Source organism: Anguilla rostrata, chromosome 5 (genome assembly GCF_018555375.3).
Source record: "Anguilla rostrata isolate EN2019 chromosome 5, ASM1855537v3, whole genome shotgun sequence".
In the NCBI taxonomy this organism is placed as follows: Eukaryota; Metazoa; Chordata; class Actinopteri; order Anguilliformes; family Anguillidae; genus Anguilla; species Anguilla rostrata.
The window spans coordinates 6,408,883-6,433,631 of NC_057937.1; the positions used below are offsets into that span (position 1 = coordinate 6,408,883).

General features: G+C 46.1%; 2 protein-coding genes across 6 annotated transcripts; one reads left to right on the forward strand and one right to left on the reverse strand.

The window, feature by feature from the left end:
• Positions 1–626: 626 nt before the first annotated feature.
• metap1 (methionyl aminopeptidase 1) lies at positions 627–12,742 on the reverse strand. Of its 3 annotated transcripts, none has more exons than XR_010329920.1 (12): positions 12,407–12,742; positions 8,979–9,030; positions 8,174–8,283; positions 7,530–7,590; positions 5,065–5,156; positions 4,390–4,473; positions 4,160–4,298; positions 3,541–3,672; positions 3,182–3,325; positions 2,978–3,043; positions 2,146–2,791; positions 627–1,951 (listed from the first exon to the last, which is right to left on the reverse strand). XR_010329920.1 is itself a non-coding variant. In XM_064334803.1 (11 exons), exons 1-11 carry the CDS (start codon positions 12,518–12,520, stop codon positions 2,625–2,627), a joined length of 1,161 nt encoding a protein of 386 aa, XP_064190873.1. In that variant the 5' UTR covers positions 12,521–12,742; the 3' UTR covers positions 627–2,624. The 3 variants fall into 3 exon arrangements, 1 of the variants encoding a protein (XP_064190873.1); XR_010329919.1 differs by having other exon boundaries at positions 627–2,043; XM_064334803.1 differs by having other exon boundaries at positions 627–2,791.
• An 818-nt stretch (positions 12,743–13,560) lies between these two features.
• eif4eb (eukaryotic translation initiation factor 4eb) lies at positions 13,561–22,541 on the forward strand. Of its 3 annotated transcripts, none has more exons than XM_064334806.1 (7): positions 13,561–13,715; positions 15,349–15,452; positions 16,578–16,673; positions 17,555–17,618; positions 20,038–20,151; positions 20,790–20,929; positions 21,450–22,541. In XM_064334806.1, exons 1-7 carry the CDS (start codon positions 13,596–13,598, stop codon positions 21,562–21,564), a joined length of 753 nt encoding a protein of 250 aa, XP_064190876.1. In that variant the 5' UTR covers positions 13,561–13,595; the 3' UTR covers positions 21,565–22,541. The 3 variants fall into 3 exon arrangements, with proteins under 3 accessions (XP_064190876.1, XP_064190878.1, XP_064190877.1); XM_064334808.1 differs by lacking the exon at positions 13,561–13,715 and adding an exon at positions 13,863–13,892; XM_064334807.1 differs by lacking the exon at positions 13,561–13,715 and adding an exon at positions 14,183–14,260.
• Positions 22,542–24,749: the final 2,208 nt, after the last annotated feature.

Below are 24,749 nucleotides of genomic sequence, written 5' to 3' on the forward strand. Positions count from 1 at the left end.
GTATCTGTTAAACTCAGAGCTGTTTTCCCAGACAACAATTAAGCCTAGTCTTGACTAAAAACATTTCCCCAATGGAGATATCCACTGAAAAAGGACACCTGGTCTTGGACTAGGCTTAATCCTAGTCTGGGACACCAGCCCACAGTGCGTTTAGCTTTTGACCGCTAGTCCTACACCAGGGTGTTCAACATAATCCTGCTGGATACAGGATTTTCACATACATGCCTCGGTATTAACACCTGTATTCATTTCACAATTATATTTTTTGTGAAATGTGTAACCCCACACAGGGCTGTTGAGTCATAACTTGCATCACAAACTCTTCACATTCTTAAGCAGCCCACTGACAAAAGTCATCACTTTTGTCAAACAAATGCATAGTTTACCCCCAAACGCACAATTTGCTCAAGTCATTTTGCTCCCCCCAAAGCAAAACATTACAACTGGGGTGTCAACCCTGAGGATTACCAGTGTAATCAGCTGATTTAATTGATCTATTAAATATCAAATAAAATACCGCAGGAACTTGTAGTTCTCTTGGACCATAATTGGCCATGCCTGGATTACAGGAACCTTTATATATAATATAACCTCTGATATATAAATATTTGGATGAAGAAGAGATCCACAATGAATATATTATTTAATGCCGTTTGAATCAACACTGATACAATAGGAGTGTTCGGCTGTCCGTGGTCTTCCGCTTCTGGGCACATTCAACACCGAATGACTTCACACAACGGTGACACTTCAACGTTCCAGGCCAGCCAATCAGAGTGAGGGAGAGGCCGAAGGACCGCCCACAACCCTTCTCACGCACATACAGAAAAGTGAGACACCACTGACAACCAGAGCCTCACCAACATCACTTCAAAGTTGCATTTAAAAAAAAATAAATAAAAAATTAACGTGATTTGGGTAAAATAATTTCTGTATTGGCAGAACTGGGCGAAAACAATCCTGACTGATTTTATTATTTTCTTTTCTATTTTTGCGGTGCCGGTTTTAGCTTTAGTACAGGAAAGGACGACGTCTGCGTTGCCTGGGGGGGGGGGGGATAATACTCAACGGCGAACGTCCACATCAAACATACAAAAATAAAAATAAAATGGTCTCAGAATCACGAAGATAAGGCCTGGAAATGGTGCGGGATGACTGGAGTTTCTAAGTACAGGGACGTGAGAGCACTGTCGCGTAAAATACGAAAATGTTCAGCGTGAAAAGTCGATCGCTCGACGCCGGCGTTCCCTCGGTCCGTCTTAGCAGGCTCGCGCGTTCTCCGACGGTAAGGCTGAGCGCGCTACTCCGTGCTCTGGCGGAAAGGACGGCGGTTTTAAAATAATAATAATAATAATAACCGTCTCCTAGCCAATCGACTCTTCTACTGCGAACCACAAGCTCGGACCGGGCCATCGGCATTTCGGCTTCTAAAGCGACGCGATGGAACTGTGTGCGGGTTCCCCCCGCGGACGACCGGAGGAGAGTCTCACGGCGCGGCGTACATTCCGACAGTACATTCTAAATTTAAGCACCCTCGTGCGGTTCGCCTCTACGGAATCCAAGCTTGGCGGCGAGGACGACGTCCTTGGTAACATCGAAAACGTACGTGCGTGTCATAAATAAACTCCGCGTATCATAAATAAGCCTCTAGCGATATTTTCGTTTAAATAGCAATCTTTGTCTTAAATGAGATCGGCGGAAAATTTATTAAAAAAAAAAAAAAAAAAAAAAATGGGTGACCCCACGTAAAAAGAAAATATCCCACACAGTTGATTTTGATTCCAGATGTATTCAAGTATCAGCGTAAAATCGAAGATGGAGGAAAATACCGAAGGAGAGGCCCAGGATTGAGGCCGCGGCAGGGTGGTGTGTAAACAGTGCTCTGTCACAGTCCTGTGTGTGTGTGTGTGTGTGTGCATGTGTGTGTGTGTCCCTGTGTCTGTGTGTGTCCCTGTGTCTGTGTGTGTGCATGTGTGTCCCTGTGTCTGCGCGCGCGTGTGTGTGTGTGTGTGTGTGTGTGTGTGTGTGTGTGTCTGTGTGTCCCTGTGTCTGTGTGTGTGCATGTGTGTCCCTGTGTCTGCGCGCGCGTGTGTGTGTGTGTGTGTGTGTGTGAGAGTGTCTGCAAGTGTGTGTCTGTGTGTGCACGTGTATATGTATGTATGTGTGCACATGCGTGTGTGTATGTGTCTGTGTGCATGTATCTGTGCACGGGCATGTATGCTTGTGTGAGTGTGTGCATCTGTGTATGTGCGTATGTATGTATGTATGCGCATGTGTGAGTGTGTGTGCATCTGTGTTTGTGCGTATGTATATATGTATGCGTGTGTGTGTGCGCGTGTGTCTGCCTGTGTGTGTTTATGTGTGTCTGCGTGTGTGTCTACGTGTGTATGTATGCGTGTGTGTGTTTGTGTGTGTGTGTGTGTGTGTTTGTCTGCGTGTGTGTGTCCGTGTGTGTGTGTGTGTTTGTCTGCGCGTGTGTGTGTTTGTGTGTGTGTGTGTGTGTGTTTATGTGTGTGTGTGTTTGTCTGCGTGTGTGTGTGTGTCTAAGTGTGTATGTATGCGTGTGTGTGTGTGTGTGCGTATCTGTGCGTGTGCGGGACCGTCGGGGGCCACCGCGGTCCGCTCTACATCTGGCTCATGAAGTGGGGGCGGCCGCTGTCGTCCAGGCGGCGCGTGAGGATCTCGCAGCCCGTCTCCGTCACCAGCAGGGTGTGCTCAAACTGCGCCGAGCGCTTCCCGTCCCGGGTCACCGCCGTCCAGCCGTCCGGCCACGTCTCGTCCTGCCACCCCCCTGGAGAGAGGACGGGCGCGGTCAGGGAGAGGGGCGGGCGCGGTCAGGGAGAAGATTGGGCGTGGTCAGGGAGAGGGGTGGGAGTGGTCAGGGAGAAGGGTGGGGTCACAGAGAGTGATGTGGTCAGCTAGAGAACTCACCAACTGACTAACTGACCGACTGACTAAACTCACAACACACACTCACCCTCGCAGATCATAGGCTCAATGGTGAACACATGGCCTGGCTTCATCACCCCCACAGCTTTATTTTCTTCAGAGAGAGAGAGAGAGGGGGAGAGGGAGAGGGAGAAACAGAGTGAGTTGCCCGTTGAAATCATACGCTTGCAGCTTCACTCAAAACCAGCCGCACTTCCCCACGTGCCCAGCAGGGGGCGAGTGGGTTACTCACTGGCGTAGTGTGGCACGTTGGGCGCGGTGTGGAACAGCTTGTGGATGCCGTGGCCACAGTAACTGCGCACCACTGAGAACCCGCTGGCCTGGGCGTGCTTCTGGATGATGTTGCCCAGCTCCCTGTAGCGAACGCCTGGCTTCACTGGGGGCAGAGGAAGCAGACGGGGGGGGGGTCAGTTTGGGATGGGGGGGGGGTCGCACTGGTGACTCACATTAGTCAGGTGGACCCACTAATGCTCTTTCATTGTAAGTTGCTCAGGATATTTAGCGTTTTCTAAATTAACGCAATGGCGAAGAATAATATGACAGTGACATTGTCCCACCCACTCCCCCTTATAACAGCAAACAGGCTCAAACCCGCGTCGATGGACTGCATGAGGCACTCGTAGGTCGTCTGGACCAGCCTTCGCGCCCCTTCCTCCACTTCCCCAACAAAGAAGGTTTCGTTAAGGTCTCCATGGTACCCATTGCGGTAAACGGTGATGTCCACTGCAAGGGGAGAAAAGGGGGGGACATTTTAAAGTTTGTGAAGATGAGTTACCACTGGCCTGGTTTGTCACTGGCCTGGTACACAGCAAATATAAAAGGTAATAAAAGGGTCAAGATAAATAAAAAGGTCCAGATTTGATTGTAGGAACGAGAAGCCAATGGATTTTCGGGTGTTTCCTGGAAATTTCTCTGCAAAGTGTCAAAGTCATTGACACAGTGGTGCTCTCTTTTCCCTAAGTATCACCTGATTGAACACAGACACTGTCATCTAAGTTTGTGCAGTTTGATTGGGTGCTAAATTGCAGTTATTTCACTGGATCGTGATGTTCCTGTGTCCTTTGTTTGAACCCCGAGGTGTTTTTCTTCTTCTCTTAAATCTGGAATTTGAGTCGTCGTTCGATGCTCAAAGTGTTTGATGCCGAGACAGCGCTGTTTAACAGAACCCCCCGAGTTCCTCGCACCCACGGGCTGGCTGGGCGAAACACACCGTTGAGAATATCTCCGTCCTGCAGGGGGCGCCGGTCCGGGATGCCGTGACAGATGACCTCGTTGACGGACGTGCAGCAGGACTTGGGAAAGTTGTAGTAGTTGAGGGGCGAGGGGTAGCAGTTCCTCGCCGTGCACGCCTGGAAAAAGAGGAACGAGCATTCATGGGGGGGAGGCGCTTGGTGGGGGGGGGTAATGGTAACCACGGGAAATGGAAAACTGCCCCTTTACCAGGTGCACGGCGTGGTCGATCTCCTCAGTCGTCATGCCAGGTTTCACCATCAGGGCGGCGATGTCGAGCACCTCTCGGGCGAGCTGTCAGGAACAGGCCAAATGACGGATCTCACGTTCTCAAAGGGAAACAATCAGTCATCACCCACTACAGACCAGATGTTCTGACCAAGGCGGTCGTATGTAAGGTTAGACCCGCCCACAAACAAAAGCCTCTGTTTTGACCCTTTTTAAAAGAGAACATGGCGCAGGGCTTCTGGAAGTTTCTCTGGCTTAGAGCATCTGCTAAGTGGCTGTAATGTAATGTAAAGGCTTGACACAGTAGCCGGGTATGAATGACCACTATGAATCCGAGCCAGCATTCGAAATAACTGCCGACCGGTCTGAGACTTATTGTCTGGCTGAGGTCAGGGGATATTCCGGTGGTTTATTTTTGGTGTCGTGTCCAAGTGCTAAATGGAAACTCGCACGCTACACCAAAGGGTCACAGTGTCAACTGCAAGGGAATCCGGTGGATCTTGTTCCTTTACACTCCACACAGACGAGGGGGAACGCTTCAAATCCCCTCAGCTCCCTGCACTCCACACTTCAGACACACATAAATGAAATACATACAACACAAATACAATTAAAAATAAAAGCTGAAAAGCATATTCTCTTAATTGCTTTACATACCCTGCACACGACTCTCATGCCTTCGATGTCCTCCGGAGAGAGAATCTTAATCTGGGACGTCCCCTTCATGGTCTGCTCAGACTCGGACATCCCTGGAAGAAACGGCCAGAGAATTCCCATCGTGTCATTTTCACAGACAGACAGACGCAGAGAAGGCCAAGCAGTCCGTGAAAACGGATTTCAGAAACAGGAAATGGAATCTGGTTTGTGATCGGGCCACCCGATAAACTGAAATAAACGATTCGATAAAGCAAAAGGTGAATGGAGGTGGAGAACAAAAGGAGGAAAAAAGGCTGCTTGTGATGGTTCCTCCGAATGAAACTTCATAAAATAAATTTTTAAAAAATAACAAAAACAAGAAAAACTGAACCATGCAACGAACACAAACATGAACCACATGCTTCTCTATGCGCCACTAGGCTTTTTTTTTTTCACAGGAAACACAAAATACTAAAAACTAATACGTTTAAAAAAAAAAACGACAGAAAAGCACCCCACAGGTCATTGTACTGAAGCGCACGCATGTGTCACAACAACATGACACGGCGGTGAGGAGGCGGGGCTTCCGATCTCCCGCCGAGTCTCCGGGACGTACCTGCGATGAGGCCCACCTCCGCGGCTGCCGTAAGGAGCAAGGCGAGAAGAGAGCTTCAGACAAGGACTACGGCGCCCCCTGTCCTACAGGGGGTGCTAGTGCAGGTGGGGTCGGGGAGGGTGTTCTACAGGTGCGCTACTAGAACTGCCTTCAACTAATTTATCGGAGACATGCTCTACATATGGGGCTGGTGAGAAGCCTAGGGTTAGCACATCAGAGCTAGCTTAATGTGCTCAAACCTTAACTTAACTTACCAACACACCCATTAGCCACTAGCCAGCTAACCGAGAATTAAATGCTAAATACATTACTACAGCATTGCTTGGTACTATCTAACCAACTAGCCAAGTCTCGATCCCAGCTTTAAATAATGTCCTGGATGGGAAAGCTTTGGAGGGACACAGTTGGAAGATCTAGCCGAGCGACAAAACGTTCAGCAGCACCAACATGGATAAGGTGTGAAAAAACAGTACCCATGATTCCCCTGACCTCCTTTAGATAACCTTTTTTCCCCACCCCTTTCTTTCTTTGGATTTCTGTTTGGACAATGCTATGGTTACCGCTGTGACAGGTTATCTGACAAGCGGTACTTTATTTAGTCAGGTTAATTCCACTTTTTTGTATTCTTGAGAGTAACATAGACGATTCTGCTACTCTACGCCAGCTAATCCACATTCTGAAACCCAGGTTAACTCCAGGAGATCCTCTCCAACTACCTCCCACAAAATAAAGTCAGTCACACATACATAAATTAAACAAATCATACTTGAAAAACAAAGGGGGGAAAAGTTGGATAAAGAAACAGGTAAACCCATTTTGTGTGGAAAACCCCTCTCCCACCATCCGCGGCCTCTACCCATCGTTTTTGGCACATAATCAGTGACTAAAGAAAACTAATTAAAGTGAGCTCATCGCTGGAGTTCACTCTACTGCCCTGGCCCAGGCTGAGGAAGAAGACCTGGGCGTCTGCCCAGAACACCGCAGGGTTGAGAATGTAGGTCAGGGGAAAATAAAATCACTCCCTTTCCGAACGACGAACTCACAAACGGACCTTAATGGAGAGAGTCACCGACATGCTGCTGTTTTACAGACAGGGCACGAAATTAAGAACAGGAAAAAAAGAGAAACAAGCACCAGCTACGTGAGGCTGTATTAGGTATGGGGAGCTGCTGTAAGTTTCACTCTGGTCTGCCGAAGACCCCTGGGTTGAATACCAAAGCAGGTGAACTCTGACCCCCTCAGCCCTCCACTCAGCCTTCTTATTGGTTCTTACAGGAAAGCAACGGCCAACTGGAAGGGTCCTATTGTTTGGCCGAAAAAAAAACGAATATTCTGTAGAAACGGTGTGTGGTCCTGTTCGTGTACAGCAAAATGCACAATATTTATATAACATTTCACTTTCAGTGACTGGCTGGACTTCCCGTGACCGTTGCCAACATTAACAGGTGTGGCACACACTTCGCTGGTCTGACGTTCACGGACAGCTGCAGTGAATCGGTGATGCCGCCGCCGCCATCGCAGCCAGACGCCAGCGGACGCAAACGGCTGAAAGGACGGCCGTGTTCAAACGCGGTACGCAGTTCTCCGTCTTACCGACGACGAGCAAAGGCTGCGTTCCCTCCCACTTTCACACTTTCACACCAGCAGGGCTGAGTCACATCTCTGACATAGTATGACACACACACAGAGGCCCATACGCAGTCACGCAGTCACGCATGTATGCACGCAATCACGCACACACACGCACAAAGCACATCCAATCCAAGGGCAGGGCCCACAAGGTCTGAACACTAGGAGAGGAGATGGGGGGAGGGGGAGGGGGAGGGGGAGCGGAGGAGAGAGGGAGAAAGGAGAGAGGTACACTGGTTACCTAAAGGATGCTCTGCATAGTCAGGTCTCTGGATGTTATCTGGAACGGGCCGCTTTGGGGTCTATAAACAGAGAGAAAATTACTCACTTAAATTCCAAAACACACAAAGCAGGCCAGAGAGAAGAGAGATCATCTATTAGAGTGGCGTGTATCTCAGAGGGGCAGCCACTGGGGGGGGAGCTCTCACCTTATTAAGAGTAATGTTAAAAAATCACTTTAAATTATGGCTTTACTGTACTTTCTGTGTGCGATTCTCCAGCTGATGCTCATTATCTGAACGGTGTGAAAACTCCACGTTTGCGTGAGCCTGTATGTGCGTGAGTGTGTGTGTGTGTGTGTGTGCGCATGCACCAGCAGGTAGTATGGGCGCAGTTTGTGATGAGTGGGTGATTTAGTGAGCTGAGGTGTGCGCGCGTGCATGCGTGTGTGTTTGTGCGTATGTGTGTGTGCCTGTGTGTGTGCATGTGTATGTGTGTGCGTGTGCGTGCGTATGTGTGCGTGTGTGTGTGTATGTGTGTTTGTGTGTGTGTGTATGTGTCTGTGTGTGCGTGTGTGTGTTTGTTCGTGTGTGTGTGTGCGTATGTGTGTTTGTGTGTGTGCGTGTGTATGTGCGTTTGTGTGTGTGTGTGTGTGTGTGTATGTACCAGCGGGTAGTGTGGGCGCAGTTTGCCCGTGTATCTGTAGCCAGGCCATGGGTCTGTGTTAACGTCGTTCTCCACACTGCTCTTTGTCTCGTCCTTGCTCTTGTCTTCCTCTGCCACAGAAAAAGGATGTTAAACACACTGCAGATGACTCACACTGGAGAGACTTCTCTTACAGTGAAATTCGTATGAAATACAGGAGAATAAACAATCTTGGAATGCATTTTCATTTAAAAAATTATAATAGTCAGTTTAAGTTTCAGCAAATTGCATTAAAAAACCAGGCTCAAGGTTTTTCCAAATAAGTATATCATTAAAATTAAAAAAATGTTTTAAAAACATTTTTCAGCGTCAGCAATTCCTGTTTAAAAAAAAAAAAAAAAAAACACTTGGGGAAACTGCCAAACATGGACAAATATTTATCCAAGTAATGTTGCTGTGATGCGTTAGTCACTCAATATTTACCCCAATTACAATGTGACAGGAATTCATACAGCAAATAACTATATAAAACACTCACACTTGTGTGTGTACACACACACACGCAGACTCAGATATTCACTAGTGTGACTGACTGTACTGCATGTCATTAAAACTTTTTAAGAGTCTTTCTGGCTGTTGGCTTTCCCCAGGTTTTTCTGAAAGGACACTGCCAGGATGTGACTACATTTGCAGTTTTTGCCCCATAACACTAGCAGGCATACTTTCACCCGATTCACATGCAAACAGATGACTAATAGACTACAACATCGCACACACTGCATTAGTACAAATTATTTAAAGGAGCAAACTTTATCGGACAACATACTTGCTTTCTTGTGTAGCAGTTTATGGGTGGACCAACTCCCTTTGAAGCACTCCTGTGAGGGGACACAGAAAGAATTAGGCGTGAGGGTGTAAAGTTCACTAGACGGTGGACCTCACATTCTGTCACTGGCTAAAGAGTTGGGCTAACGATTAGCGAACTGCGCTTGCATCTGACAGGCTGAACTCACAACCCTTGTGACCGCAGTGTTCATCAGCAATAGCATTTACAGACTGTATTTGGTCTGCCTGTCTGGCAGAAGCAATGGCAAAGTCGCGGTAAACAGAACACTGCCAGCGTGTCCTCAGGTACCCAGGGTAATTGGGCTAAATCGTGGACTGCGTTTCAGGAGAGGCAGACACTGCAAATGGATATTAAAGAAGAAAAAAAAAAAAAAACCTCCGATTCATAATCTGCAAAATAGTGATTAAAAAGCTTTTTGGTACTGTGCTCGAAACGGTAGTCCGCACGTAACTGATGAGGGGAGCGGTGTTGAGGTGTAAAACCGCGGTTTCGGGTTGGGGGGTGAGGCCCTAAGAGAAAATATACCTGTCACGTGGCCAAACTGGGCTGCTTATCCCACCCCACCACTCCCCGTCCCCACACACCACCCTGCAGAGCCAGAGCAGACGGACAGGGCTGTTTCTGTGTGATAATGGACCCGGGGCCAAAGCTACGCCCACCAACTGTATCTCAAAAATGAACATAATGGCACTAATAGCAGAAGGAACATCAGAAGTATTTAGGAATTAATAAAATGACGAGTGTTCTTTAAAAACAGGAAAACTGTAAAAATCCAGCCTTCAGACACATTCAAAACCAAGTTAAATTCATCCAAATATTTGAAATTATTTGTTCACATATCCCGGAGGCCACGCTCTGAAATTTGGGCTAAAAAAATTAATGATACAGGATTAATGCCTAAATGCTCAATTTTCTTTAAACTTTAATCAAAAATGTGAATCTTCTCAGTGCGATTTCAACTGACCTGGAAAAGTCTGTCCTGGGGCTGTCTCTATCAGTCAGTGATATACTGCTGTTAAAACAGGGCAGTGACTGTCTCTACCAGTCAGTGATATATTACTGTTAAAACAGGTCAGTGACTGTCTCTACCAGTCAGTGATATACTGCTGTTAAAACAGGGCAGTGACTGTCTCTACCAGTCAGTGATATATTACTGTTAAACAGGTCGTGAGTCTGTCCAGTCAGTGTATATGCTGTAAACTCAGTGAGTCTGGCAGTCAGTGATATACTGCTGTTAAAGGTAACGTCGCACAAACGCTGTCAGTGGACTGTCTGTGCCAGTCATGTGTAATACTGCAGTTAAACAGGACAGTGACCGTCACTGCTAGTCAGTGAAACACAGGGCAGGCTCAGTAGGGTAACGATATCCCAGCATGCCTTGCTCAGACTCCCCTCAGTGGATGAATCTGCAGGATAAGCACTGTTCCTCAGACGCTCTGATCCATCAGGTGCTGCTAACCTTGCCGCAGGCGCACGCCTGTGACCGCTGGAGCTGCAGACACAGCCCGCTATCTCAGAAATCATCCGCCATTAAATCCAGGCAGGCCTGCAGGGCAGTCTGCACCAGGCATCGCCCCTGAGTACCACACTCGCTACTGACAGTTATCAGTGAGTGAAGCCAGCTTGTGCACAGCATTACATTTGATGTATTTTTTATTGTATTTATTGCACCTGTCCACCATCTGAACATCGAACGGTCTGCTACAGTAATTATGTGTCCTTATGCTCTTTGCATTCTAAATCTGGGGACAGCTATAGCACCACTTCCTCCCAGCAAAAGGGAACCTCCAGAGTAGGCCAACACAATAGGCCAACGACATCATTAACACATTGGAGGAGGAAGACACAGCCCCTGCACAGACCTCCCTCCCAGATAAACGGAAGACACCACAAACCAAGGTGTCAACGAAAACAAAAATGTACGGGTGCCCCCTAGAGTCCTGGAGGTGAAAGTGAAGCTGCATGAACAGAACGAAACAATTTGTTTTAGGCCAAGCAAACTAAACTAAAACAAAGTTCACTAAAAATTAAAAATTACATTATGTGACAAGTTCCCCATTTAACAAGTCACCATTAACAAGTCAGGGTGTCAACATAAAAAATAAAAACTGGACCAAAAGATTGTTTATGATAGTTAGGAATAGCACCAGGGTACCATTTTACCAGTGACAGGTTAACCCCTAAAGCATAAAAGTGAACAGCAGATACACAGGTCTATCCTTATTGCTGAGCAAGTTCCATATGTAATGCATAAAACAATATTAATGGCTTGCATTTGCGTCTGCTTACTAATGCCAGTTTAAAATGTTGGCCAACACAACGTTATACATATTGCGCCATGGTGTTTGATACTATACGTGTAAGTACACCAGAAGTTACATGAACCAGCGATCAGCTCAAGTATGTCACTCACTTCAAACAAGATAAAAATGAGAAAAAAAGGAAATAAAACGCTCAAATATATCTGAATTAAAAGGCTAATTGTGCAACACCGCCAAATGACTCAGCGATGGGAACCTACAATATGAACATTTCGTGTGGAGTAGTGGTTCCTTCATTACCGGTGGCTGGATTTCCTCTATATTTTGCGTACCTCGTTACTTTACAGGAGACTCCACATTTCAATGGAAAAGATGCTCTAAGGGGAAATGTTAACGAGAGCTTATGTCAAGGATGAAGCCTAGCACAACAACGAGCCAGCTAACTTAACTCATCCGGCAACTTGTACGCGATGAGAGCTCTAGTGAATGTAGACCGCGTGGTAGTTACCACATGCACAAGTACACACCGGCTTTCCGATCAGACCTTGACTAGCAAACTGCTAAATTCGTAGGTAGTTTACTCTGCTTACTTTAATTCAGACCAGTGCAATCATTTTAACCACAATGCTAACACGCTCGCACGATGATGTCAGCTAGACCTGTAAACTAACGCTGAGTAACGCTAACTAATAGATGCTACTTTAGATACAGAAAACCTACACAGGCCCACGCTGTTGGTGAACATAGCTAGCGGGTTGGTGCTGGCACCCAGAGAACTACTGCACAGCAAGCAAACTACAAAACTGCAACTAGCTTGTACATTGGAAAACTGACTGCTTATAAGCTATCAGTCAACACATCGGAATTACGCCTGCTAACTAGTGAAATTAAGATAAATTGCTAACGTCCGGCATCAAACTAACCAATCCGCTAACTTGCCAGCGTTTCATAGCTGGCTGACAAGATTTGAAAATAAATGTTCTTGCAAATCACCACATACAGATGGGGAAGGTACCTAGCTAGCTAGCTTAAAACGAAAAGTATGAGCGCATCTGAATTGGCTAGCGTTAGCTAACTGGCGCCTCGGGACAGCTAATTATCTGCCGGCAGGGCTGTTTCTGTGAAAGCGACCGCTAAGCTGGCTACCTGGGAGCAGAAATACGAGCCCTGGATTCCGAGCTTGATGCAGGTTGGGCACTGCAGCTTGGCCTCGCTGCTGCAGCCGTCTGTCTCACATTCTCTGGGCTCCACGGCCGCCATGCTGACACGGAGAGGAAGAGCTGGAGGGAGTGGGGAGGGGCAGCGAAGAGCCGAGGACCCCAGCCCGGGAGGGGCAGCAGAGATGATGCACACCCAACAGATACTCAACTTCGCACCAAGTTGTGTCCCAATCGCCCAAGCGAAAGTGTCAATATTCAGTTATGAATATGCATGAGGGGCCGTAAACACTCCATAGACTGTATAAAAACACACATGGACGCACACAACACTGCGACAATGGATGTTCGGCCCTTCTTTATGTATGAATATTCATAAGCTGTAATTGTTTACCAACCGGAAGCATTTTACAGTCAGAAGGTCGAAAGAGCGGAAAGCACACAGGATCTGATCATCTGGATTTTAGTGTAGAATCTGTGGGGACAGTGGGGTGTGTGGACAGCTACTGTTGTCCAAAGTTTTGCCTACCAGTGGTTCCGAAACTTCTGCGATTAATTAAGCAGTCGTGAATTGCGATCATAGAGACTAAATCATGTCATGGGGGAAATTTAAACACTTATTTATTTATAAGATGCGGGCACGGTCTCAGTCTTCAGTTTTATTTGTTTTTTACGCTGATCACAGCAGGACAATTGCTCTCAGCTTTAACACTTTTTAATACACATAAAATACAAAGGTATATTTTGTACTATCCTAAATCAAATTTAAGAAATGTGTTCAAAAAATGTGGTGTACCCATCTAGCTAGCTTTTTCCTCCTTGCCTTTGGACGCAAGTTAAAAAAAGAAAAGAAAATCCAGGCGAATGCTGTGGATTCGGAGAATCAGAGGAAACTGATGAACTGTTACAAACAATGTAAACGGCACAACATGCTCATTTAGAAAAAAAGTATAGAATTTAAAATATTGACGATATGCCAGCGTTTCCCAGCAGTATGTCAAATGAAAACAATATATACAAGTTGTATTTTACAATGACGTACAGTTTTCCTTAATTTTTGTCTCAATTTAGACAAATGCTGAATAAACTCGGAGACAGTAGTAATATTGTCCCCTTCGCTGCGCAAGGGACTTCTGGAGACTACATATCCATTCACTCCCGATGAGTTATTTTTGAGCATGCGTACATGGATTTCCATGTTTGGGCCTGTCACGTTGGATCTCTGGGTCCAATCGGATTTTATGCTCCCAGCAGAGGCCTCTGAATCAGATCGATATAAGATGGCGACCGCGGAACCGGTGAGTGAATTTACTCTGCCGACACATATGGCCGTGCGGGCCACTTAACGGCGTCTTTTGGTTAACTTTCGCCAAAGATACTGTACTAGAGAAGTACAAGAACAATAAAAGTGTTGTCCTGTTCGTGCTTGCGGGAAGAAAGTGGCCCAGGTAGTTTCGCGAATGTGGAGCTTTACGGTGTGTTTCTCAGCCTCTGCACACCCAGTGCCAAGTGTTTGTAGAAGGGGACGGGAGCAACATGGGATCCCATCGGGAGAGTCAGAAATAGGTATCAGGGTTAAGCATTCACGCGCATTCGGTGTGAGTAACGGCTCTCCGGGTGATACTGTAGCCACCGGGGCCTGTGCAATCTCACGCCTAAATGGTAGATCGTACGCAGGGGTGTTGTCACTAAAGAACGGGACTAAAGTGCATTGCAACCGTGAACAAAAAGCACAACCCCCTTTTCCTTTTTTCTTTTTTTTAAATCGGCGGACAGCCATATGGCGTTATGCTTGTGGGAGAAAACGCAGGCCAACGTTCCGTCAGCTCGCTGGTTACGAAGGGTGTCTTAGCATAATTGTCCAAGTTGTGTAACGTTAACGTTAGCCAGTTTACAATCCCCAATTCTGAGCATTTCGGCTGTGCCCACCACTAGGAGGAGAGGCGCTTCGTTCCCGCAAAGCCAGGCAGTTACTCCGCCATGTACAGCCGGGTAACCTGTTAGACAGCCTCGCTAATTAAGGAAAGTTGTGCCCAGCCGAAATGTAGCTAGCACGTTTTGTGTGTTAATATAAGTGTGTGTGCCAATAAGTTCACGAAAAAAACTTAATTGAGGCAGATCAAAATGGTATTTGGTGAATTCTGAAATGTTATATGTTATTAAAAGTATGTTAGCTTACAGACTAGTTAACTTGGCTAGGCTAGCTAGGTAATGGTAATCGGGTTGTAATGATTTTGGCTATTCACAGAATTGAATGACAGGGCCATCGGCTGCCATTATTTTTTATAAGTTGTAGTATTATTAATGATGACAGAAAATGCATATTAATTGATAGAACTGAGATTTATTAGTAGTATTTACAACTAACATGTTTATGTATAGCCATAAAAAAGTTATGACAAATATAGAATAAACTTTGCAGGAATAAATTAACAAGGCATACAGTACTTGAAGCCCTTCAGTGAACAGTGATCTATTTCACAAATACGAAATTCCGTGAGTGTTTTCTTGTACATTATATTAGACTGGACAATGAGGTTAATTGCCACCTTTTAAATAATCTGAAAAAAGTGAATTTGGTGAGAACCCAAATGTTGGGTGGTTGACTCTCCGGTTCTTGTGGCGGGTTTTAAGAATACCCACATGAAGCCAAACCCGCTAGTTTTCCTGCAGAAGCGTTCGCTAGGTACTGGAGGCCAAATTTTCCAAAATGAGCGGTGAGAGTGTTTGTTCAAGACCAGGAAGAGCCGTTACTGGAGATGGAATGAGTGGGGCTGCACGCTAAGGTTTACTCTCTGGTGTTCATGGGAAAGCTCGTTCGTCGATGCCCTCAAACCGTACTGAGGAGTATTGCATGTGGGACAGTTCCCAAGTGGGGCTGAAATTAAGTGCCCTATTAATGTTCCTTTTACCTCCCACCCCATCCGACAGGAAACCACTTCAAATCCCCAAAATCCTGAAGAAGAAAAAACTGAAGAAGTCAGTCAAGAGATTGTCAGTCCCGAAAGCTACATTAAACATCCACTACAGAACAGGTGAGCTTTCTTTCGACTGAAACACTTAAAAAAATAAAATAAATAAATAATAATAATATTTAAAAAAATAAAAAATAAATTTAAAAAAATATATATAGAGGTAATTGTGGCCACCACAACATGGTACGTCTCCTTGGTAACCGTACATGTGCTGTGCTTTGTTCTTTGAAATACAATCCCATTTAACGCGTCTGGATGTATTTAATGCTCATCGACCACCCTGGTTAGGGCCGTATTCCAATTACGTGCTTGGCGTGTGCGGCCATTGATTTTTACCCCCTGGGGTTAATTTTGACATGATTTTTTGCATTGCTCAAAATCGATTTCAACATCCAGTTAGCCCTGCATATTAAGTGCTAAATGTGAGCATTCATCAGTTTTTCGGAATGTTTTGGGTATCCGTGCTGATGAGCTCCTCTGGCTAGAATGCGTAGGTCAGCTATTTGTGCCTTTCTCTCGCTCAGCATGTGTTGTCAAGTCTGTGTTTGGAAAGGATTTTAAACTTTTATAGTTTTATCTCCGGACCAGATATTTATATCAGCGTTATATTAAAAAAGTTGCTGAATTTGCCAAAGTCCTGTTGCCGTTTCAGACGGTTTCTTGTGTCCTGGTCCTGGATGCATAGAACTATACTCTGCAGCCGATGTGGTTGCAGCACCGAAATGAGTCCTTACCCGTATAAGTCTTAAGGTATCATTATGACCCTTTTCATATTACTCTATGCAGTAAATAAATAAAAAGAAATAAAGTGGCAAAAATCTCTTTTTGACTCGCATGTGAGCTCTTTTGATGGTTTTAGCACAAGCCAGTCTCTAGTAATGTGTGGCCTGTGGGTTGTGTAATAGTCATTGTCTGTCCTGTAATACTTTAGTACTGCTTTGGTCTATAAGGTGTAAAATAGTCAATGGCTCTCCTGTAGTACTGTGTGGACTGTAGGGTGTAAATTAATCGCTAGTTCTCCTGTAATACTATAGTATTGTGTTTGGCCTGTTGGGTGTGAAGTAGTAAATGGCTCTCCTGTAGTAAACAGTATAGCCGGAGAAGTGTAATTGAAGACTCCAGATTGATTTGTAAAGTAACAGTGTGAGCAAATGACGCTGTGTAACATGGGCTTTCTCTCTGCAGATGGTCTCTTTGGTTCTTTAAAAATGACAAAAGCAAAACCTGGCAGGCCAACCTCCGTCTCATTTCCAAATTCGACACGGTGGAAGATTTCTGGGCGTAAGTACTGCAGCACACACATTCAAATGCCTTTGGACACGGCTGCCAAAACGTGCAATCTATGCATGGTTGAGCGCAAGTTATTTCTTATGTTGGGGTGATAAAGTGTATGAATCTCAAATCAGTAGCATGCCTTACATGCCTGTATCGCTTAAATTGATCAGTGATTTATTTTTGAAGCTACAAGTGCCACTAATTTGTGATAAATTCAAAGCGTCATAATTAAAACACTAAGGAGTGCTTGTAATTTCTCCAGTAGTTCACACCAGCAAGCCAGCGTTTATTGTATGATAAACATACTGATAAATAATATACATGCAAACAGACAGCGGGTTGGTTGGCACAGAAACCGGCGAGTTCTCGTTGCCCTGCAACCAATTCTGATTAGCCTATCAAATGATTATATGACTGAAATGATGTATAGGTGTGGACCTGCACGTGTCACTACATTTCCTGTGTTTATGTGATGCAGTCCACAAGGAGAAGTAATATGACTGCTTACTGATGTTTGTGTACCAGTCATCGCTGTTTGCTTTTTTTATTTTTTATTTTTTGGAGAGACACTCCAGTTAAAAGGCAACCTGACAACAATTGCTTAATGGCTGCCATCTTTAGACTGTCAGGTTATTGGCATATAAAAGCGATTAGGCCACGCTGTGAATTTCAGAGCTCCGCAGAGTGTTTTAAGCCGAGTAAGGGCGACTGACATTTTATCACGCATCCAAAACGGCGAAAAATAACTTTATTAAATGTTCCGAATCGTCGACCCTGTTTTGTGCCCCGTAATATTGCGAGGATTGCATTTGACATTTTGTGTTTTCCTGTATTAAATGTGAAATGTTTGCTCTGTGGCGGGGCGCTAACGCGATTGTGCTCTCCAGGCTCTACAACCACATTCAGCTCTCCAGCAATCTAATGTCTGGCTGCGACTACTCACTCTTCAAGGTAGGAAGTGTTCATTTTTACATTTTTTTCCCCCCTCCAGCTGAATGAAGATGCCTCACGCAAGCCAACATTTGTGAACGTTAGCAACACATAACCGATTTCAAAAGCTGAAATGAGGCCAGCCACGTGTCCCTATGCTCTGAAAATTATGAATAAAGGTGTGCAATTACAGTTCTCTATTGTGACAAACGAGGGACTTTGAGGTTCACCCTTTATGATTTTGAAAACAGGAATGATGAGCCAGTAGGCCATTTACGTGGTGGTGGATCCCTTCGATCTGGTAGGTCTATTGGATCTGGTTGGCCTGGTTGATCTGGTGGGTGTGTTTTCTCTATTAAATTCAGGTGGATCTGGTTAGATCTGGTTCACGCAGAGCTGGGATGCAGCCTGTGACAGCTCACATGCTAATTGCGGCTGCTGGAAAAGGTCACTGCTTTTAAAATGCCGTTCAGCCGTCCCTATGCTGGGCGCGATAGTACTGTCAGTCTGGACCCTGTGGGTCCCCCTACGTGTGGTGGGTTCCCTACGCATGGTGGGTCCCCTGTGCGTGGTGGGTCTGGTAGGTCTCCTGGAGGTCTGCCAGACCTGCGGGTCCCCTACGCGGTGGGTGGCCTACGTGCGGTGGGTCCAGTAGGTCTCCCGGTGGTTCTGGCTGACCTTGCGGGTCCCCTACGCACAGTGGGTCTGGTAGGTCTCCTGGAGGTCTGCCGGACCTTGTGGGTCCCTTTCTCGTGGTGGGTCTCCTATGCACGGTGGGTTCCCATACGCATGGTGGTCTCCTATGCACGCTGGGTCTGGTAGGTCTCCCGGAGGTCTGCCGAACCTTGCGGGTCCCCTACACGCGGTGGGTCCCCTATGCTCAGCGGGTCCCGTAGGTCTCCCAGAGGTCTGCCGTTTCAGGTTCCAGCGCTAAACGGACAGGAACAGAGCGAGGCCCGGGGCCAGCGAGGTCGCCTTTCAGTGCGTCACCCTAAACGTCCCCCTCTTTGGGGGGGGGGGTCAACAAATAGCTCTGTATACAGTCACCCGCGGCCGGGCGCCCGGGGTTTCGGCTCAGCAGAAAGCGGAACCGCCGTTGTCCCATAATTAGCCGCGGGTGAGCTATTTCAGGTTCCTTTCTCCTGGAAGGCGTGCGGGAGTCTGATTGAACACTGACTGTAAAGAGTCTCTTTTCTCTACACTCTCTCTCTCACACGCACACCCCGGAGAGAGCGATTAAAGCCAGCTTTTCACCAGACGTGCGTAATACCTGTAAATCGGAAATGTGCCGGTAGGAGTATTTTAAACCTTCCTTGATTTATGTTTGAGTGCATATTTAGTTTAAGACCCTCAATTTAAAATTCGAGTTTGGAGTCGTCTTTTTTTTATTGGGTACATCAGCGTCAAGTGCTTGAGTTAAAGCGTTTTGCTAAGATAAGCGAACTTGTTCACGAAAGTGCGTTTTCTCTCGTGCTTAGAATCGGCTACTAGTCACCGCATCTATCATTTTCAGAGAAAGTATTACATTGCGTTAGGCCTACTTCGGCTTTGCCGAGAGCAGTTGGTTCTGGCAGACTTCCCTGCTTCAATAAAATACAATTGGTGTCCAGGACAGTGGAGGAAATGCAATTTCTGTTGGGGATTCTGCAGACAAAATGGCTCATTTGCTATTGTCTGTCGTATACAGTTACAGTTTTAGTTACCAATTAGGGTTATGCTCAGTTTAAAAAAAAAAAAAAAAACATCTGGGAAATGATTAAAGATAATACTGCATATTTTAAATTGTTATACGGCTGTTAATGAATTAGCCCTTTTGAATATATGCATCCATGTTGGCTGTGAGCCTGTGCCCGGCATTAATATGCAGGAAATGGAGGAAGTGTCTTTGTTTGCTGTCCTGTTTGTGAAATGTCAGTGTTAGAGCGCGTATAGCCTAATTGCTCTTTGCAGTGTAATTAGACCATGTGCACTCGCGTGAGAAGCCCGTTCGGGCCGTCTGGGTTTTTTTACCCTGAGGAGCGTAGCGCACGTTAGCAATATTGCGCTCGCCTTTAACGCACATGCATTGTGGCACTTCATAATTCTTTTATACGTTTACATTTTATGCGTTTAGCAGACTCTCTTATCCAGAGGGATCTGTACAGCGTGCATTCTTTAGCATATTTACTGGAGCAAGCTGCGCGCTCGCCTTGCTTGAGGGTACAAAACTGGCAACATCCTGTGCTGCGATAGGACGCCATTGAGCCTCCCTAACGTTCTGTGCTGTGCTGTTATAGGACAGCACTGACCCTCTCTCTAACATCCTGTGCTGTGATAGGACAGCGCTGACCCTCTCTCTAACATTCTGTGGTGTGATAGGACATAACTGAGCCTCTCTCGAACATCCTGTGCTGTGATAGGACGGCACTGAGCCTCTCTCGAACATCCTCTGCTGTGATAGGACGGCATTGAGCCCATGTGGGAGGACGAGAGGAACAAACGCGGAGGACGATGGCTGATCACGCTCAACAAACAGCAGCGCCGGGCCGACCTGGACCGCTTCTGGCTGGAAACGGTGAGTGAAGCCCCCCCCTCCCCGCACCATCTTAGCCCCGATCTGACCCCCACCCCCCAAATCTCACATCTGAGGCACTCCCACTCTGTCCCCTATTGCCCTCCGATTACCTCCAGGTCCTCTTCTGTTGGAGAAGCACCTCAAGCCTCCCCACGGGTTCTTGAAGGCTCTTTATTTTCAATGAGGAACATTTTAGCTCAAGAAGGTGCTTAGATTTCGCTTGAAGGCTCTTGAATGTCTGTTAGCCAGCAGGTTTCGCGAAAGTCTCCTTTCCCTCTGACTAAACCCTCACGATGAGAATCGGCGGCAGCATTCGCTTCTACGCACGGCCCTCAAAGACTTTGAATAAGACCCTCGGAATCCCTTGAATTGTGTGCGGCAGCCCCGATCCTAACCGTGCGGTTCTTCCCTGATCCTAACCGTGCGGTTCTTCCCTGATTCTAACCGTGTGGTTCTTCCCTGATCCTAACCGCGCTGTCCAGCCCTGATCCTAACCGTGCGGTTCTTCCCTGATCCTAACCGTGCGGTTCTTCCCTGATCCTAACCGTGCGGTTCTTCCCTGATCCTAATCGTGCGGTTCTTCCCTGATCCTAACTGGGCGGTTCTTCCCTGATCCTAACCGTGCGGTCCTGCCCCAGCTCCTGTGCCTGATTGGAGAGGCCTTCGATGACTACAGCGACGAGGTGTGCGGGGCGGTCGTCAACATCCGGACGAAAGGCGACAAGATAGCCGTGTGGACGACCGACTACGAGAACCGGGAGGCCGTGACCCATATAGGGTGAGTGGACCCCGAGCGCTCGGTCTGTGCGTGTGCCAGTGATGTGTGTTTACATTGTGCAACTGCGATACTGTGGCATAACCTTACAGTCTGAGCAGGCTGCGCTTAACATTACAGCACTATGAGCCAGACCCAGGTGCTCAAAACCTTACGGCACTCTGACCCTCCTCCTCCCTCCTCCCCCCTCCCCAAACAGCTTTGTTTCTCACTCAGATGGAAAGACAAATCTGTCTTTATATCGAGTTTAGTACCATCTTGCCGGTAGGTGCTGTGAATGTGCGCTGAATTGGCATCTGGTTCTCACTGCCCGGAGTGCTCAGTTACCGTTCTCTCACCCCCCCCCCCTTCCCCTTACAACTGCGATGCCCGCTTGACTGCTGCTGCTATAGAAACTAAATATTGCATTTACCGTTAGAATGGTCTTTGATTTGATTTGAGCGAGTGAGTGAGTGAGGATTGAGAATCTTTTCGGCGTCGGTGTGTCTCTAAAGTGGTTTCCCCTTCCCTGTCCCGGCCGCAGGAGGGTGTACAAGGAGCGATTAGGGGTCCCGCAGAAGCTGACCATCGGGTACCAGTCCCACGCGGACACGGCCACCAAGAGCGGCTCCACCACCAAGAACAAGTTCATCGTCTGAGGGCCCCGGAGGCGCCCCCCCGAAATCCGTACACTTTCACTTTTTTTTTTTTTTTAAACTTTTTTTTTTTTTCCCGTTCGTTTTGTTTTCGAGATGACCGCGTCACGCAATCCACACCCAGGTTAAAACCAAAGCTTCTTCTTCTTCTTCAAAAACAAAAAAGCAGAACGGACTGCGTTCGATCGAATCTGGAGAAAACTCTGATCGCACGGTCACGCCGACTCGACCCTTCGGTCACACGAGCTCATCCTTTCAGCTGTTCACCGAAACCACAGGAAAGTCAAAAGGAACTTGAATTCTCACGCGTGTGCAATTAAATTTGCACATTAACCTCACAAGAAAAAAGGAAACAAAAAAAAAAGATTTGATGTAACGATGTCAAATAAAAGAACCATGTTTGTCTTTTAAATCTTCTGTTGATTAGTTTATACGGCAGACGGCAGGAAATTAATTTTTGAATCTTTTTCAATTTGCTTTGTGCTTCTTCTCCGTACAGCAGTGCCATTGCTGTAATCCTTAATACTATTACGCCTTTTAATTTATTTCATTAATTTTTTGCCAGAAGATTTATATAGCCTCCACCATTTTTGGTTGTTTTCAAAGCTTAGTTTGGTTTTGTTTTAGAGGGGTTTGGACTTTATAAAGAAGTGTAATCAAGCTAATGTGATTTGCTGTAGCTTCATTTTTTCTCGAGTATTAACATAATTAAAATTGGTTTTGCAATTCAATATAGTGTTTTTTTTCTTAATGATATTGTGGATTTTTTATGTAACTTGTAATTTTTACATTCCTTGCTATAAATGGTAAGATATATGGGGAAAAAAAGAACCTTTGTTTTATGTTTGGCTGCCTTTTCAGACATGTATTCATTTTGAATATAATTTGCTTTAATTGAATGCCTCGATTTGAAAGCCCCTTGTATAAAGACGAAGAGGAAAAAAAGAACGTCTGTAAATAAACATGTACATTGAACTGTCTTTTTTTTGAAAAAGCAAAACTTATTTCACAGTGTACAATGGAAAAGATCATTTCTTTAAAAAAAAAAGAAAAATGTTAAGCAAATGATGTTGTCTTTCTGGAGTATTGAATTGTGAATTTCAATAATTAATCATTTAGTCTGCCACGGTCATGTTCTGTTTATTTTGATGAAAAAAATACCCGAAGTTGTTAGAGCTAATGAAGCTCTAAGTGCATTGGGTTGATTAGACTGACTGGTATTTAGGTACTGATGCGTTGTGACAGGATTGAGGAGTTTTAGAGCCAAAGTTAATTTATGCCATTGCAGTAAAGAGCTCGCAGTGCACTGATGAACTGCATTGAATACTCTGTCAGAACAGGCAGAGGTCTAAATGGACATTCAGCCTTACGTTGCATTTGGCTAATTAATAGCACTGGATAGTAGTTAGGAATGGTAGCCTTTAGCATTCTGTTTCTTTTGGAACTGGCATTTTCCCAGCTCGCACAGAATGTTCTCGCAATGTTACTGGAATGTTTTGTCAATGTTATGACATTGCCACAACATGGGCAATGGCACTGTGAGAACATTTTGTCTGTGCTGGGTTTGTAACACGCTTTGGTAAGTTGTAAGCTTTCTGTTCAGTGTTCGCTATCAGTAATGTTCTGGGTCCTGCATGGAATTGGGAAAACATAGATACCTTTACACGGGACTGTGGTTGTAGAACTATCGGTGGTTTTCCACAAAACCTTGAAGTTTAGGAAGTAGAGATGTGCTCCACATCGGCGGGGAAAGTGCCCCAGAGCCACACCCCCCGTCCCCTCAAGAGCGGGCATCTTTCTGTGTTTATAGTTAGACACGAACGCACAGCCATTGTGGAGACCGAGAGAACTGGTGCATCATTAAGTCTTGCTTCAGTTTAAAGTCACAACAATGCACAATATGGCAAAAGGGACCAATCAGTCTGCCTGGTTTGTTAGGAGTCACACGTTGAGTGGTATTTACTGAACTGAAAATGGTTTAGCTGCTGTTCCCTGTGGCGGTCTATCGCCTTCACAAAGTTGTATGCTAATTTTTCACTTTTTATAGATATATATATATATATATACACACACACATTGGAAGTTCTCATCCAGCTCTGTGCTTACTGAATATTTCATGATTCAACCTTAAAGCGGGTTCAAAAAAAGAAGAAAGAATGTGATTAAACCTTAATGCTGCGCTTTGGTGAATGGAGGAGGGGTTCTTGCCGAACAGCTGTACCATTTCACCGGAGCGCTATCAGCCGATGAGAACGACGGAGCGATAATGAATCTCCCGGAAACGGTCGTTAATGACGTTCAGAGGGCAGGCCGGCGATATTTGTTTTCCTCGTTGCCGCCCGATTAAAAAGCGACTTGACGGCTTGTAATTGCTTTCCCGCGAACGTCACCGTTAACGAGCGGGAGCAAAGTGCGTCGCGCCGCCTCGCTGCTGGCGGCGGGGGGAAAAGGAAACGCTGAAGCCGCCGTCGCCCTCCCGACGAAGCCCGTCCTAATGGAGAGATGTGTCGGTGTTGGGGATTTATTTATTTATTTTTTTGGGTTATTGAATGCGGGCGGGGTCCCGTTTTCCATCCCTCAGCAAAAGCGGAACCTCTCGCCGCGGTTTCCAACGGAGGATAATCGATTTAACGTGACCCAAACCGACACCACGCGAGCCTCGGCTTAACGAAGGCGATCAAGTATCCTCGCGAGAAAATAATGTCTGTGTGGAGCAGCTGGCCTGGGAGTGGTCCAGCGGTTCCTGATAAGCAGGCCCACTGCTCGTTTTCTGCCTCAGATAGACCAGAGAAGTTGGACATGTGACCGGGAGACCAGTGTGTGCACTGGTTCATCCATGTCTCCAACTGGCCCAGATAGCTTTTTTCTGTGCAAGGAAGGGTATCTGTGATGCTGAAATTAGTTTCTGACATCCTTCTGGCTTTACAATGGCACGTATTAGGACATAAGTGTGTGTGTGTGTGTGGGGGGGGGGGGTCTCTAATCTAAAGCATTTAAAGTAACTCCAATGCAGCGTGTACAGCATTTTGTCTTCAGTGTACGTATAGGCAGATTAACTTCATAGCGTTTATTCCCGACTGAGAACATTAAAAATCAGACTTTATTCCGTGCCGGTTCTCCTTTCTTCCCACTTCACAAGCGGCTCACGTTTTTCCTGTGTTTTTTTCCCTCCAAAAGACCAGCGGAGT

Bases quoted from the DNA above. Each gene is read 5' to 3' on its own strand.
- metap1 (XM_064334803.1), bottom strand. From the start codon at position 12,520: ATGGCGGCCGTGGAGCCCAGAGAATGTGAGACAGACGGCTGCAGCAGC. The intron at 7,591-8,173 runs GTACATACACAC...CTCTGTTTATAG, and splicing joins TGCGCCCACACTACCCGCTG to ACCCCAAAGCGGCCCGTTCC. The intron at 2,792-2,977 runs GTGAGTGTGTGT...TCCTCTCTCCAG, and splicing joins TGAGCCTATGATCTGCGAGG to GGGGGTGGCAGGACGAGACG.
- eif4eb (XM_064334806.1), top strand. From the start codon at position 13,596: ATGCGTACATGGATTTCCATGTTTGGGCCTGTCACGTTGGATCTCTGG. The intron at 16,674-17,554 runs GTAAGTACTGCA...TGTGCTCTCCAG, and splicing joins ACGGTGGAAGATTTCTGGGC to GCTCTACAACCACATTCAGC. The intron at 20,930-21,449 runs GTGAGTGGACCC...TCCCGGCCGCAG, and splicing joins GAGGCCGTGACCCATATAGG to GAGGGTGTACAAGGAGCGAT.